The sequence below is a fragment of the Bombina bombina genome, chromosome 2 (genome assembly GCF_027579735.1).
Source record: "Bombina bombina isolate aBomBom1 chromosome 2, aBomBom1.pri, whole genome shotgun sequence".
In the NCBI taxonomy this organism is placed as follows: Eukaryota; Metazoa; Chordata; class Amphibia; order Anura; family Bombinatoridae; genus Bombina; species Bombina bombina.
In genome coordinates, this window is record NC_069500.1 from 929184737 (window position 1) to 929201712 (window position 16976).

The following is a 16976-nucleotide window of genomic DNA, read 5'->3' on the forward strand; positions in this document are numbered from 1 at the left end:
GAAAGAGCAGAGATTTGTCCTTTCAAGGAACTTGCAGACAAACCCTTATCTAAACCATCCTGAAGAAACTGTAATACTCTCGGTATTCTAAAAGAATGCCAAGAAAAATGATGAGAAAGACACCAAGAAATATAAGTCTTCCAGACTCTATAATATATCTCTCTAGATACAGATTTACGAGCCTGTAACATAGTATTAATCACAGAGTTAGAGAAACCTCTTTGACCAAGAACCAAGCGTTCAATCTCCATACCTTTAAATTTAAGGATTTCAGATCCTGATGGAAAAAAGGACCTTGTGACAGAAGGTCTGGTCTTAACAGAAGAGTCCACGGTTGGCAAGAGGCCATCCGGACAAGATCCGCATACCAAAACCTGTGAGGCCATGCCGGAGCTACCAGCAGAACAAACGAGCATTCCTTCAGAATCTTGGAGATTACTCTTGGAAGAACTAGAGGCGGGATGATACTTCCAAGGAAGTGATAATGCATCCACTGCCTCCGCCTGAGGATCCCGGGATCTGGACAGATACCTGGGAAGTTTCTTGTTTAGATGGGACGCCATCAGATCTATTTCTGGAAGTTCCCACATTTGAACAATCTGAAGAAATACCTCTGGGTGAAGAGACCATTCGCCCGGATGCAACGTTTGGCGACTGAGATAATCCGCTTCCCAATTGTCTATACCTGGGATATGAACCGCAGAGATTAGACAGGAGCTGGATTCCGCCCAAATCAAAATTCGAGATACTTCTTTCATAGCCAGAGGACTGTGAGTCCCTCCTTGATGATTGATGTATGCCACAGTTGTGACATTGTCTGTCTGAAAACAAATGAACGATTCTCTCTTCAGAAGAGGCCAAAACTGAAGAGCTCTGAAAATTGCACGGAGTTCCAAAATATTGATCAGTAATCTCACCTCCTGAGATTCCCAAACTCCTTGTGCCGTCAGAGATCCCCACACAGCTCCCCAACCTGTGAGACTTGCATCTGTTGAAATTACAGTCCAGGTCGGAAGCACAAAAGAAGCCCCCTGAATTAAACGATGGTGATCTGTCCACCATGTTAGAGAGTGTCGAACAATCGGTTTTAAAGATATTAATTGAGATATCTTTGTGTAATCCTTGCACCATTGATTCAGCATACAGAGCTGAAGAGGTCGCATGTGAAAACGAGCAAAGGGGATCGCGTCCGATGCAGCAGTCATAAGACCTAGAATTTCCATGCATAAAGCTACCGAAGGGAATGATTGTGACTGAAGGTTTCGACAAGCTGTAATCAATTTTAGACGTCTCTTGTCTGTTAAAGACAGAGTCATGGACACTGAATCCATCTGGAAACCCAGAAAGGTTACCCTTGTCTGAGGAATCAATGAACTTTTTGGTAAATTGATCCTCCAACCATGATCTTGAAGAAACAACACAAGTCGATTCGTATGAGATTCTGCTAAATGTAAAGACTGAGCAAGTACCAAGATATCGTCCAAATAAGGAAATACCACAATACCCTGTTCTCTGATTACAGACAGAAGGGCACCGAGAACCTTTGTAAAAATTCTTGGAGCTGTAGCTAGGCCAAACGGCAGAGCCACAAACTGGTAATGCTTGTCCAGAAAAGAGAATCTCAGGAACTGATAATGATCTGGATGAATCGGAATATGCAGATATGCATCCTGTAAATCTATTGTGGACATATAATTCCCTTGCTGAACAAAAGGCAAGATAGTCCTTACAGTTACCATCTTGAACGTTGGTATCCTTACATAACGATTCAATATTTTTAGATCCAGAACTGGTCTGAAGGAATTCTCCTTCTTTGGTACAATGAAGAGATTTGAATAAAACCCCATCCCCTGTTCCTGAACTGGAACTGGCATAATTACTCCAGTTAACTCTAGATCTGAAACACAATTCAGAAATGCTTGAGCTTTCACTGGATTTACTGGGACACGGGAAAGAAAAAATCTCTTTGCAGGAGGTCTCATCTTGAAACCAATTCTGTACCCTTCTGAAACAATGTTCTGAATCCAAAGATTGTGAACAGAATTGATCCAAATTTCTTTGAAAAAACGTAACCTGCCCCCTACCAGCTGAGCTGGAATGAGGGCCGCACCTTCATGTGGACTTAGAAGCAGGCTTTGCCTTTCTAGCAGGCTTGGATTTATTCCAGACTGGAGAAGGTTTCCAAACTGAAACTGCTCCTGAGGATGAAGGATCAGGCTTTTGTTCTTTGTTGAAACGAAAGGAACGAAAACGATTATTAGCCCTGTTTTTACCCTTAGATTTTTTATCCTGTGGTAAAAAAGTTCCTTTCCCACCAGTAAAAGTTGAAATAATAGAATCCAACTGAGAACCAAATAATTTGTTACCCTGGAAAGAAATGGAAAGTAGAGTTGATTTAGAAGCCATATCAGCATTCCAAGTCTTAAGCCATAAAGCTCTTCTAGCTAAAATAGCTAGAGACATAAACCTGACATCAACTCTGATAATATCAAAGATGGCATCACAGATAAAATTATTAGCATGCTGAAGAAGAATAATAATATCATGAGAATCATGATGTGTTACTTGTTGCGCTAAGGTTTCCAACCAAAAAGTTGAAGCTGCAGCAACATCAGCCAAAGATATAGCAGGTCTAAGAAGATTACCTGAACACAGATAAGCTTTTCTTAGAAAGGACTCAATTTTCCTATCTAAAGGATCCTTAAACGAAGTACCATCTGACGTAGGAATAGTAGTACGTTTAGCAAGGGTAGAAATAGCCCCATCAACTTTAGGGATTTTGTCCCAAAATTCTAATCTGTCAGACGGCACAGGATATAATTGCTTAAAACGTTTAGAGGGAGTAAATGAATTACCCAATTTATCCCATTCTTTGGAAATTACTGCAGAAATAGCATTAGGAACAGGAAAAACTTCTGGAATAACCACAGGAGATTTAAATACCTTATCCAAACGTTTAGAATTAGTATCAAGAGGACCAGAATCCTCTATTTCTAAAGCAATTAGAACTTCTTTAAGTAAAGAACGAATAAATTCCATTTTAAATAAATATGAAGATTTATCAGCATCAACCTCTGAGACAGAATCCTCTGAACCAGAAGAGTTATCAGAATCAGAATGATGTTCATTTAAAAATTCATTTAAAAGATTTTTTACGTTTACTAGAAGGAGAAATAACAGACATAGCCTTCTTTATGGATTCAGAAACAAAATCTCTTATGTTATCAGGAACATTCTGCACCTTAGATGTTGAAGGAACTGCAACAGGCAATGGTACTTTACTAAAGGAAATATTATCTGCTTTAACAAGTTTGTCATGACAATCAATACAAACAACAGCTGGAGGAATAGCTACCAAAAGTTTACAGCAGATACACTTAGCTTTGGTAGATCCAGCACTAGACAGCGATTTTCCTGTAGTATCTTCTGACTCAGATGCAACGTGAGACACCTTGCAATATGTAAGAGAAAAAACAACAACATATAAAGCAAAATTGATCAAATTCCTTAAATGACAGTTTCAGGAATGGGAAAAAATGCCAAAAAACAAGCTTCTAGCAACCAGAAGCAATGAAAAATGAGACTTAAATAATGTGGAGACAAAAAGCGACGCCCATATTTTTTAGCGCCAATAAGACGCCCACATTATTTGGCGCCTAAATGCTTTTTGGCGCCAAAATGACGCCACATCCGGAACGCCGACATTTTTGGCGCAAAATAACGTCAAAAAATGACGCAACTTCCGGCGACACGTATGACGCCGGAAACGGAAAAGAATTTTTGCGCCAAAAAAATCAGCGCCAAGAATGACGCAATAAAATGAAGCATTTTCAGCCCCCGCGAGCCTAACAGCCCACAGGGAAAAAAGTCAAATTTTTGAAGGTAAGAAAAAATGATTAAATCAAATGCATTATCCCAAATATGAAACTGACTGTCTGAAAATAAGGAAAGTTGAACATTCTGAGTCAAGGCAAATAAATGTTTGAATACATATATTTAGAACTTTATAAACAAAGTGCCCAACCATAGCTTAGAGTGTCACAGAAAATAAGATTTACTTACCCCAGGACACTCATCTACATGTTTGTAGAAAGCCAAACCAGTACTGAAACGAGAATCAGCAGAGGTAATGGTATATATAAGAGTATATCGTCGATCTGAAAAGGGAGGTAAGAGATGAATCTCTACGACCGATAACAGAGAACCTATGAAATAGACCCCGTAGAAGGAGATCACTGCATTCAAATAGGCAATACTCTCCTCACATCCCTCTGACATTCACTGCACGCTGAGAGGAAAACCGGGCTCCAACTTGCTGCGGAGCGCATATCAACGTAGAATCTAGCACAAACTTACTTCACCACCTCCATCGGAGGCAAAGTTTGTAAAACTGAATTGTGGGTGTGGTGAGGGGTGAATTTATAGGCATTTTGAGGTTTGGGAAACTTTGCCCCTCCTGGTAGGAATGTATATCCCATACGTAACTAGCTCATGGACTCTTGCTAATTACATGAAAGAAAAGATATTTCCGCCATATCTTATGGTAAATTTTCCTGGTGACAGGCTTTCTAGCCTGGATCAGAGTATCTATGACTGATTCAGAGAACCCACGCTTGGATAGAATTAAGCGTTCAATCTCCAAGCAGTCAGCTGCAGAGAAACTAGATTTGGATGCTTGAATGGACCCTGTATTAGAAGATCCTGCCTCGTTGGCAGTGTCCATGGTGGGACAAATGACATGTCCACTAGGTCTGCATACCAAGTCCTGCGTGGCCACGCAGGCGCTATTAGAATTACCGAAGCCGTCTCCTGTTTGATTCTGGCTACCAGCCGAGGGAGAAGGGGAAACGGTGGAAAGACATAAGCTAGACTGAAGGATCAAGGCGCTACCAGAACATCTATCAATGCCGCCTTGGGGTCCCTGGACCTGGATCCGTAAAGAGGAAGTTTGGTGTTCTGACGGGACGCCATCAGATCCAATTCTGGAATGCCCCATAGCTGGGTCAGCTGAGCAAAAACCTCCGGGTGGAGTTCCCACTCCACCGGGTGAAAAGTCTGACGACTTAGGAAATCCGCTTTCCAGTTGTCTACTCCTGGGATGTGAATTGCAGATAGATGGCAAGAGTGATCCTCCCGTGGAGATGCCCTATCTGTTAGAACGGCAAAGAGAATGACTGGGGGGCGGAGCTAGAGGGGGAGCTATATGGACAGCTCTGCTGTGTGCTCTCTTTGCCACTTCCTGTAGGGAATGAGAATATCCCACAAGGATGAATCCGTGGACTGGATACACCTTGCAAGAGAAAAAGTTTCATGGCAGGAAGCCCTACAACAGCACCGTTCAATAGACACTCATACACTAACAAAGAAGCAGCAAACAGCCAAACCAGTACTAAAACATATCAGCAGAGGTTATGGAATAGGAGTCTATTGTTGTCATGTTCTGTCTCAGGATATCATGTGAGAGCCTCATTGTCTGGAACAGTTGCTTTAAAGGAAGATTAGTAGAAGCCATACTGATTGAAAATGAAAACAAATTTATTTAAACAACAAAATACTTTGTTTAAGCAAATACTTGCAGAATATTTAAATATGCTACTCAGGTATGTTAAGACCACATACAGCAGGAGTGAAAATAAAGAAAACTAGTAAGCAGAGATGCAGATTCAAAAAGGAAAGTCTTTCTCTTGGTAATAACTGAAATGTAAGATTTGCACAAGGCAGAAAACAACTTGCAAACTGGTAACAGGTTTAAAGGTAAAGTCTCTCTCCTTGTAATTGCTGAGTGCAGGAATTGCACAATGCAGGAAACAACTTGCAAACTGGTAACAGGTTTAAAGGTAAAGTCTCTCTCCTTGAAATTGCTGAGTGCAGGAATTGCACAATGCAGGAAACAACTTTCAAACTGGTAACAGGTTTAAAGGTAAAGTCTCTCTCCTTGAAATTGCTGAGTGCAGGAATTACACAATGCAGGAAACAACTTGCAAACTGGTAACAGGTTTAAAGGTAAAGTCTCTCTCCTTGTAATTGCTGAGTGCAGGAAATGCACAAGGCAGGAAACAAACTTGAAGATTGGTAACAGGTTTAAAGGTAAAGGCTTTCTCCTGGTAATACCTTGTAAACAGGTGCAAAGGAAAACTTTCTCCTGGCAATGGCCAAGTGCAGGAATTGCATAAAGCAGGAAACAAACTTGTAGATTGGTAACAGGTTTAAAGGTAAAGTCTCTCTCCTTGTAATTGCTGAGTGCAGGAAATGCACAAGGCAGGAAACAAACTTGAAGATTGGTAACAGGTTTAAAGGTAAAGGCTTTCTCCTGGTAATACCTTGTAAACAGGTGCAAAGGAAAACTTTCTCCTGGCAATGGCCAAGTGCAGGAATTGCATAAAGCAGGAAACAAACTTGTAGATTGGTAACAGGTTTAAAGGTAAAGGCTTTCTCCTGGTAATACCTTGTAAACAGGTGCAAAGGAAATCTTTCTCCAAAGAAATACAGGAAACAGGTTCTGACTTGACAAAACAGATCCAATGTGAAGACACTAATGCAGACTAAAAGCCATCCTTAAATAGGGAGGTTTTGCACAGGGTTGGTTCTGATTCATTCCAGAATTGAGAACACCTGTGTGTTGCACAGGTGTAATAACAAGTAAGGCAAATAGTTATTTATCAGATCTTTTAAGATCCATGCTATTGCTAGAACTGGCTGTGGCTCAACATGTAAGCAAACAGAAATAGCAATCACAGAGCCACAGGTTCAAATCCCCATACAGCCCTTCTTAGCAGAATGCCTCCCAGACCTTTTCTTTTTCTTTTTAGTCTGGAGGCTTGGTTCATGACAGATGCCCCCTCCAAAGAGCGCACTCTGGGCGCTCAAAGCCTGTTCAAACATCTGAAGGTGGGATTTACGAACAAGTGTTCCATTTGAAGCCCTAATACAATCAGATGGAATTGATTCTTCGCTTGGAACAGCTGCCTGAGATTGGGGATCCTTAGAAGATATCACTGTAGGCATAACAAGAGTTGAAGTACAAAAATTGGTTTGATTTGGAGGTTCCTGTTTATGCCCAGCAGCTTGCAATGGACTGGCTGATGGGCAGAGTACCTCCGGGTAGGAAAAGACCTCTCCTTCAGAGTCAAGGAATTCGTTATCTGGGTCATATCCGCCTGATGGGTAGAGTACCTCCGGGTAAGGTATGACCTCTCCTTCAGAGTCCAGGAATTCATTTTCTGTGTTATTTATATCCAAATCAACCATCTCATCCAATTCTTTCTCAGTCAATGAGTAGCTGGGTGAAGGTGGTGCAGGGAGGTGTGGAACTTTAGATTTGTCAGGGTCTGATTCAGCTGGAAGATTTGTCACTTTTATGTTTGATGAGTGACTTTTGTTAGATGGATCTCCAACCAGGGCAGAAACAAGGTAATGTGCAGGATTTCCAGGAGGTGTTTTTGCAGAGTTCCCCAATGTGGTAGATGCAGAAACAGAGGCAGTGGCATGGGTAGTGGATGTAGTTGAAGTTGTACTGCCAATGACCATCTGTTTCAAATCAGGTACCATTTCTTGAAGTGTGTTAGAAATGGTTGTTTGGAGACTAGATGTATTCTCAGTAGCTGGATCCTCTCCAGGGGTATCTTTAAGTTTGCTAGTGGAAGAATAATTTGTTCCCTTAGCATCAGAGTCCATTTTAAACTTGGCTGAATCTCGACTTGATCCTCTAGGGGGTCTTACTGGACACCCTGTGATGCGGTGACCAGTTCCCCCACAATAGAAACAGAGGTTAAGCTGTCTTCGCCGAGTCTTTTCCTCTTCTGTTAAGGGTTCTTTAAAACCTTTCCTTGTTTGGGAGGTAACTTCAGACAAGGTTTTGGTTGGGAGAGATAACATTTCCACCAGCTCCATAAAGTTAATGAGTATGTCCTTAATAAACTTTAACACTGAATCCAATACAGCAATAATCCCAGAGGGCTCTCTTTTATGGTCTTCACATTCTGTCATGTTCTGTCTCAGGATATCATGTGAGAGCCTCATTGTCTGGAACAGTTGCTTTAAAGGAAGATTAGTAGAAGCCATACTGATTGAAAATGAAAACAAATTTATTTAAACAACAAAATACTTTGTTTAAGCAAATACTTGCAGAATATTTAAATATGCTACTCAGGTATGTTAAGACACATACAGCAGGAGTGAAAATAAAGAAAACTAGTAAGCAGAGATGCAGATTCAAAAAGGAAAGTCTTTCTCTTGGTAATAACTGAAATGTAAGATTTGCACAAGGCAGAAAACAACTTGCAAACTGGTAACAGGTTTAAAGGTAAAGTCTCTCTCCTTGTAATTGCTGAGTGCAGGAATTGCACAATGCAGGAAACAACTTGCAAACTGGTAACAGGTTTAAAGGTAAAGTCTCTCTCCTTGAAATTGCTGAGTGCAGGAATTGCACAATGCAGGAAACAACTTTCAAACTGGTAACAGGTTTAAAGGTAAAGTCTCTCTCCTTGAAATTGCTGAGTGCAGGAATTACACAATGCAGGAAACAACTTGCAAACTGGTAACAGGTTTAAAGGTAAAGTCTCTCTCCTTGTAATTGCTGAGTGCAGGAAATGCACAAGGCAGGAAACAAACTTGAAGATTGGTAACAGGTTTAAAGGTAAAGGCTTTCTCCTGGTAATACCTTGTAAACAGGTGCAAAGGAAAACTTTCTCCTGGCAATGGCCAAGTGCAGGAATTGCATAAAGCAGGAAACAAACTTGTAGATTGGTAACAGGTTTAAAGGTAAAGTCTCTCTCCTTGTAATTGCTGAGTGCAGGAAATGCACAAGGCAGGAAACAAACTTGAAGATTGGTAACAGGTTTAAAGGTAAAGGCTTTCTCCTGGTAATACCTTGTAAACAGGTGCAAAGGAAAACTTTCTCCTGGCAATGGCCAAGTGCAGGAATTGCATAAAGCAGGAAACAAACTTGTAGATTGGTAACAGGTTTAAAGGTAAAGGCTTTCTCCTGGTAATACCTTGTAAACAGGTGCAAAGGAAATCTTTCTCCAAAGAAATACAGGAAACAGGTTCTGACTTGACAAAACAGATCCAATGTGAAGACACTAATGCAGACTAAAAGCCATCCTTAAATAGGGAGGTTTTGCACAGGGTTGGTTCTGATTCATTCCAGAATTGAGAACACCTGTGTGTTGCACAGGTGTAATAACAAGTAAGGCAAATAGTTATTTATCAGATCTTTTAAGATCCATGCTATTGCTAGAACTGGCTGTGGCTCAACATGTAAGCAAACAGAAATAGCAATCACAGAGCCACAGGTTCAAATCCCCATACAGCCCTTCTTAGCAGAATGCCTCCCAGACCTTTTCTTTTTCTTTTTAGTCTGGAGGCTTGGTTCATGACAATTGTAGATCCATAAAGGGAAGCAAAAGACAAGTCCCTGCGACCGATTATAGAGTGTTTATGAAATAAAAATAATAAACCATTCCCCATATACATCCATCTGACAAGCACTGTTCTCTGAAGGGAAATTGGGCCTCAATATAGACTGAAAACGCCTTTCTCTAAAGAATCAAATGCACATCTTCATTCTTAAAGTGAAGGTCAAGTCTGGGGTTGTGCTTAGCAGTTTTCAATATGTTAGCTAAAATCAGTATGAGGTTCATTCATCAAATTATAGATAAATACAATCAAAAGTTTTATTTTTTACGATTTGAATCAGCTCCGTTTCAGCTGTATAATCCGCCCGTCACAGTGCCTTTATTGATTGACATTTTTTCGTTCCAATCTTTTGTTTACCCCCGTGGCGTCCAGCCCCTTTTCTGTTTCGTCATTGAAACATTATGCGCATGCGTGTAAATAAACAGGGCATCATCATGGGCATGCTCATTCATGTAACGCTCATGCGTTGTCTGCTCACAGAATTGTTGTTACATTGAATTGACAGCATCGCTCTCCCGCATCATAGCAAATTAGCTGCGATCTATAAGAACAGGTAAAAATGAAGACGCTGCTCATCTAACCAACGAATTGTGATACATTATAATAGATATCTATTAATAATTTGCGAATAATCAAGATATTAATGTATTGGGCTAACATAGTAAATAATAATTATCTTGCTTCACCGTTGTCAACAATATACGCTCGATCCTGCATAATATAAATAATGGTTCCAAAAATCTATATTACGCATGCGCATTTGAAACAACACACGGGTGCACGAGCGTAGTCCGCTTGAAAGAAAGAATGCGGTGTCATAACAGCAGAATAAGGAAGTGTTGTATGGGCGGAGCTCATGGCGATAACGGAGGTACATTAGAAAAACATTTTATTTGCAAAGGATGCGTTATTTACAGATATAAAGTGAGCGACTAAAGTGTTTTTAACATAAGCTTCCAAATGATGTATTGAGAATCACAAAAATTGACCTTCACTTTAAACCACCTTCAGCAGAGGAAAAGTAAAGACTGAGGTATGTGTGAAGAGGGGGGGGGGGGGGGGGGTTTACAGAGCTCTTGGGGTTCGGGACGCTTTGCCTCTGCCTAGTGGTAGAGAAGGGTTATTCCCATGAGTAATGAATCATTGTAAACAAAGGGGAGAAAAATGTAGGGAATTTTGTTTTACTGCAAGACGCAAACTGATTAAAAAAAATGTTTATCTCTAGTAATATACTCTTACAAATATAAAAAGAAGAGGGACATCAATTGGAGTAGGAAATCCTCACCAGAATTTTAAGCGGCAATATGAGGGAGAGCAAAAGGGAGGGGGTCCTCTCTCTCGCTCCCTCCCATTTTTTTTTTATTTATACAATGCTTCATTATTTTAGGGGGTCACTTACTGGAAGAGCTACTCATTTTTTATTTTATTTTTTATCTAAAAAAATTAATTAAAAAAGCAACCATATTAAACTTCTACATACTTTGAAATATGGGGACTGTTGTGATAAAATGTCTGAGTGTACATAGAGGCAGCATAAAGGATGCTGAACTATCTCAAGTAACCCATTCTGATACATGAGGAGAAAACTAAAAAACCTATTGCAGAAAAAAAGAGAAAAGCAACAGACAGTATTACAGAATAGTATAAATGTTTATTTTATCTTTGTGATTTATCGCACTTTGTACAATATAGAAAGTATTATCTTTGAATAGTCCTAGTAAATATAAATTTATCTTATTCTACTTTCAGATGTACACAGAACTATAAAAAGACACCTTGTCACCCAAGTATCTTCAAAAATAGTAAGCTTAACACATACAGGAATACAACTTGCTCTGCAGCAGAATGATGCAGCTGGTTAGGAAAAAGGGCGTTTCAAGTTAGAGAAAAGCAAGCTTAATACTTCAAAGCTGGGGCCCATCAAACCGCCATGTTGTAAGATTACCTCACATAATCTACAAATTACATCACCAGCAGTTTTCACACTATATTCTAGTGATTTTACAGCTTCATGGGTCTCAGCCTAATATTTATTTTTTTCTAACCTTGGGGAAAGCTTTCAATAGAGCCTTATTTTTTATTATTACCTTTTGTACAATTAAAAAAAAGTTTTAATGTCTTCATACATAATCTACAACTGTAGTTCAAAATTCACATTTTTCTGCACACCGTATAAATACATACATCACAAAAAAGGTGCCTTATAAGTGTAAAGCTTTACTATATACAACACTAATTGCTCCTGTTCTACTTTCACAAATACATAAAAAATGAACCTGTTCTGAAAGGAATAAAATAGCAATATGATTAGGCAATTTTTCTCTACTTAGACTATTTTACATTTATACAATGCTAAGGAACTCTACAGGCACAAAGTCAACACTATATACAGGTTACCACACTGAAGGAACAAGGGAGAGAACATTTAGATTAATTTAGCTTGTAGCATTATTCCCCAGAGTGATTTTTGTTGAGTGATTTAGCTATGGAACACAGTTATTTAAAAGTGAAAGCTTTGTGTACCAACATTTCCTGTGTCCATTTAAAGGGATACTAAACCCAATTTTGTTCTTTCATGATTCAGATAGAAAGTTGCTTAACATTGCCTGCTCTAATTTACTCCTATTATCAATTTTTCTTTGTTTCTTGATATTTTTATTTGAAAAAGCAGGAATATAAGATTAAGAGCTGGCCTATTTTTGGTTCAGCACATGGGTAGCGCTTGCATTACTTCTTTTTCAAATAAAGATAGCAAGAGAACAAAGAAAAAATGATAATAAGCGTAAATTAGAAAGTTGCTTACAATTGCATGCTCTATCTAAATCATGAAATATTTTTTTGGGTTTAGTATCCCTTTTAGTGCACAGGTAACGAGTATTAATAACCAGTTGCAAAACACGTGAATGCCTCTATTTTACAGACAATATACTTTATTGCAGAGTTAAATACCAAATGATTGTTTTGATTGCTTTGAAGGAAAACCCACATTTTGCTGTCAAACATTGCTTCTATGGTAATAAAGTACTAGTAACTTGGCATGTACAAATTTTTGTATTCAGGATTCCTTCTCTAATTTTTTGGCGGCCGGTGCATATCAAGATACTTGTGTGTTGCACTTTTTACGCAAATGCCGGAAACAAAACTTTACACGCGCCTACAAGTAACATGAAAAGTAAGTTTTAGTTCTCAAACATTCGGTCCAAGTTTCTATTTTAAAAACACTGATTTAGAATTTAAGAATAGCTACACTTTAGTATGTGATGGTCACTTTTAACAAAAACTTTTAATTGATTATTTTAATTGATTTAACAAAGCAAAAATCTGTCAAGGGAATCTAAAGCATTTTCAAAGCTAATAGCTGGTTAATTATTATTTTAAATAAATTATTTTACTAAAATACCCCTTATATAAATTTGATTGTATTTTTTTGAGTCCAAAAATGTGACAGAATGGTCTAAATACTTAACTAAAAAAGCTCATGGCCGATGTGTAGATTAAATAAAAATAAAAACAAAAACTTTGCTATCTTCTTTATAATGATATAGTAAGGTTTTTAGATAACAGGTCATCTCGAACTTTCATAGTGTGTTAGTGTGAGCATGAATATTGAGAATGCATGTAGATGTTTACATTAAAGGAATAGTCTAGTCAAAACTTTCATGATTCAGATATAGCAGGCAATTTTAAGAAACTTTCTAATTTACTCCTATTAAATTTTCTTTGTTCTCTTGGTATCTTTATTTGTAAAAGCAGGAATGTAGTAAGCTTAGGAGCCGGCCCATTTTTAGTTCAGAACCTGGGTATCGTTTTCTGATTGGTGTCTAAATGTAGCCACCAATTAACAAGCGCTACCCAGGTGCTGAACCAAAAATGGGTAAGCTCCTAAGCTTACATTCAAATAAAGATACCAAGAGAACGAAGAAAAATCTGAATCACGAAAGTTTAATTTTGACTAGACTATCCCTTTAATGGCTAGAAGTACATGAAAGACAGATATCAATAAAGAAAGCACATGCACATATTATATAAACTACATTGACATTTTTCCAACTATTTAGACTATGGATTGGTTAAGGCCTAATTTTTTTTTTTTTTTTTTTTCAACATTTAAGCGACAGAATAAGTGATCCCCTTAAAAAGTTTGACTTTGACTATGTCTTTGGACCAGTATTGCAGTACTGAATGCATTTAATTTAGTAAATAATACTTGAGATAACATTCTGATAAATTTCAAATAAAGTAGTTACTACATTAAGAATCTATTTCAACACAATGTTCCTGGCACTGCAATTCCTGAAAAATGTTCATGAGATTTAAAAAAAAAAAAAAAAAAAAAAAAAAAAAAAGGTTTTGTGTATTTATTTTTCTTCCTAAGGCCAAAGCTACACTCATATAAAAGCTCCTAATTGATACCATAACATGGAGAGGGTTAAAACCACATAATTCAATATATAAATAGTCCTAATTTACAAGATGTTAATCTGCTTTACAAAACAATAAAGATTTGTGATTAGAATAAAATGAGCAGCAAATGAAGATACCTTTTAATAAGATGATCATTTTAAATACAATGTTATTGGCTGTAAATGATTATTTTGGGTGTTCAAGCATAGTTAGGTGTGTTTAGACAATGACGTGCAACATCCTCAAAACAATTTCTGTTTTCAAAAATTTGAAGCAAATAAAATAATCTATTGCTTCTTTCATGGAAAATGTTTGAGGATTTCAATTTGTACAATTCTTTCAGAGTGCAGTTAATATGAAGAGACCACTTTTGAAAGTTGTAGTTACATTCCTTGACTGATTGCAATGCTCATGTGACAAATATAACCTAATTGTCTATAATGTACCAGCTAGACACTAAATTCCAGGGGCATAAAAATCCAAATACTTTATGGACGGTTATTATAAGATACAATTTAAAGTGTTTTTAAAAAGGGACATGAAAACCATTTTTTCAGATAGACCATACAATTTTAAAGAACTTTGTATTTAACTTCTATTTCATCTAATTTGCTTAGTTATATTGGTATACTTGGTTGAAAAAGTACACCTAGGTAGGCTTAGTAGCTGGGAGGTGGGTTGGTTAGAGGGGCGCTTGCTCCAATGTGAAGTCCACCAATAAATAAATAAATACTTTTATTCAGTGAGTATACTGCAGTTATATTTATCGTGTGTATATAAGCACAAAATTGGAGTCCTTTCAATTCCAGACTCTTCTGGACTGATATCGAGTTGGTGGACTTCACATCTGAGCAAGCGCCCCTCTAACCAAACAATTTCGCTGGGAGAAACTGTGCGAGGGAGCGGCTCCGCTCCTGAAGGGGAGTATTTGTTCTTACCATTCATTTTTACAAACGTTTTTGTATAATCAATTGTTTGTATTTTTCTATCTTAGTAGATGGGAGCTAGCTGCCGATTGGTGCCTCTTGTCATTGGTTTACTGATGTGTTCAGCTAACTGCCAGTAGTGCATTGCTGCACCCTCAATAAAGGATACTAACAGAATATAGCAACATTGATAATAGAAGTAAACTGGAAAGTTGTTTAAAAATGTATGCTCTATCTGAATCATAAGATAACATTTTTGGGTTTCATGTCCCTTTAAGGGACAATAAAACTTTCTTCCTGGTGTCAGAGCACCGAATAGCTCCATAATATATAAAGATGTCATTTTAAAAGGTAGCCAATGATGTATGCATTTGCTTTACGTTCCAATATTCAAAGACCATCATTTTGCTGAAGACAGGCATTTTATGTTTACATTTATTTGGAAATTTCTAACAGTATTGATTAGAAAAAAAAAATCTAAAATGGGGTCAATAAAATATTTTGACTGTATTATTTTGTTTTACCAAGTTAATAAAATACAAAAAAACAGTGTTCAATCAATTTGTAGACGATGATACCACACACACAGAAATCACAACTTTCAGAATTCTGTAACTTCATAGTTATCAGTAATTCCTAAAGCCTATTGATAACCAATAATACACTAGTGATAAACAATAGGAAGTATTTTTGCCTCAAGGTTTAAATGATATAGTCTGATTCATCTTCTGTACTTTGTTTTGCTGTATTTCTTGCCATAAACGAAGAGTTGTCTTTAATATTACTATTTTTTTTTATCATTTGATGCTATGTTATATTAATGGGGTCACAACACACTTTTGATCCATAATCTATATATAAAAAAAAACCCAAACTCTCAACACCTAAACAAACACAAATGAAGGAAGACGAGCATTCTGAATTCCTGTTTGAGCTACACAAAAAGAAACAGATTTATGACAAAACAAACAAAATAAACAATTCACCATTAAGGTGTCGTCATCTGGACAAGGTTTTGGATGGAGAGATGAGTCTGAATTAACTGCAGATTTTAAAAGAATAGTTTTTTTTTTTTTAAACCATAAAATCTTGTGTTGCCTTTTTGTACAACATAGAAAGTCACTTTAAAACCAGCACCATTGTGTAATGCTGACACACCAAGTTGGAGAGCATAGAGAGTCCTCAAATAATCCCTGGCAGTGATCTCTGTGCAGTTTTTCAACCTCCATACACCAAAGCAAGTAGTCTTTTGCGTAGATACTGCCACATTTAGCAACTCATAGGACAAGGGTCACTTTTTGCTTTCCCTGCAGAGTCTATCACCCTCATTAGGCAACGGCCAAACTCCTCCAGTATCATACGCTCTGCAGCTGCCCTGCATTTTGACTGTTTCTCCGCTTGTTCAGCTTGGGCCAACAGGCAATCGCATGTAGCTTCGGATACTTCCTTTGTGATGAAAGTGAAGGGGAGCCTAAAATAAAACAAATGGAAAATTAGAGATTCATTCAAAGACAGTTTCATACTAAAGACAGAGTTGGTTTACAAAAGAGACAACAATCTTGAATTGAGTCTATGAGTAAGCGCCACTAGGGGGTGCGAAACACATTACGGTTTTGTGGTGACCCTGTCCATGCTGTAGCATGTCTCTTGATATGATGAAATAAAGGCTTTTTGATTTTACTTTTGGCTCACTTGAATGCTAGTTTTACCATGTATCTGAACAATCTTGAATTGTGAGTCTGCACCAATCTTTTTTTTTTGCTTACATATATAGTTGTAATTGGAAAGAAAAATTAAAATGTTGCCACTGTGCAAAACCACACACAATTTTGATTTCACAGATGGTTGATTAATTATATTTTCAGAAAAAACAAATTATGCTTACCAGATAATTTCATTTCCTTTTGTATAAGGATAGTCCACGGCTTCATTCCTTACCGTTGGGAAATACTGAACCTGGCCACCAGGAGGAGACAAAGACACCCCAGCCAAAGGCTTAAAGGATTACTTTCTGTTATAATTTTTAAGCTAAACAACTAACATATTAAAGTTAATAAACATTAATTAAAACCTACTGACTTATATTTTCTCCAAAACGAAGTTTCATAACGTTCTAAAAACAGAATTTATGTTTACCTGATACATTACTTTCTCCAACGGTGTGTCCGGTCCACGGCGTCATCCTTACTTGTGGGATATTCTCTTCCCCAACAGGAAATGGCAAAGAGC

General features: G+C 37.7%; 1 protein-coding gene across 2 annotated transcripts in view; it reads right to left on the minus strand.

Annotated features, from left to right (window-relative positions):
* Positions 1–11048: 11048 nt before the first annotated feature.
* Positions 11049–16976, minus strand: part of LIN54 (lin-54 DREAM MuvB core complex component) — a 549733-nt gene continuing 543805 nt past the window's right edge. For both annotated transcript variants that reach the window (XM_053703370.1, XM_053703369.1), the window contains one exon: positions 11049–16218. In XM_053703370.1, coding sequence (XP_053559345.1) covers positions 16017–16218 — 202 coding nt within the window. In that variant the 3' untranslated portion in view covers positions 11049–16016. The remainder of the gene's footprint in view (positions 16219–16976) is intronic.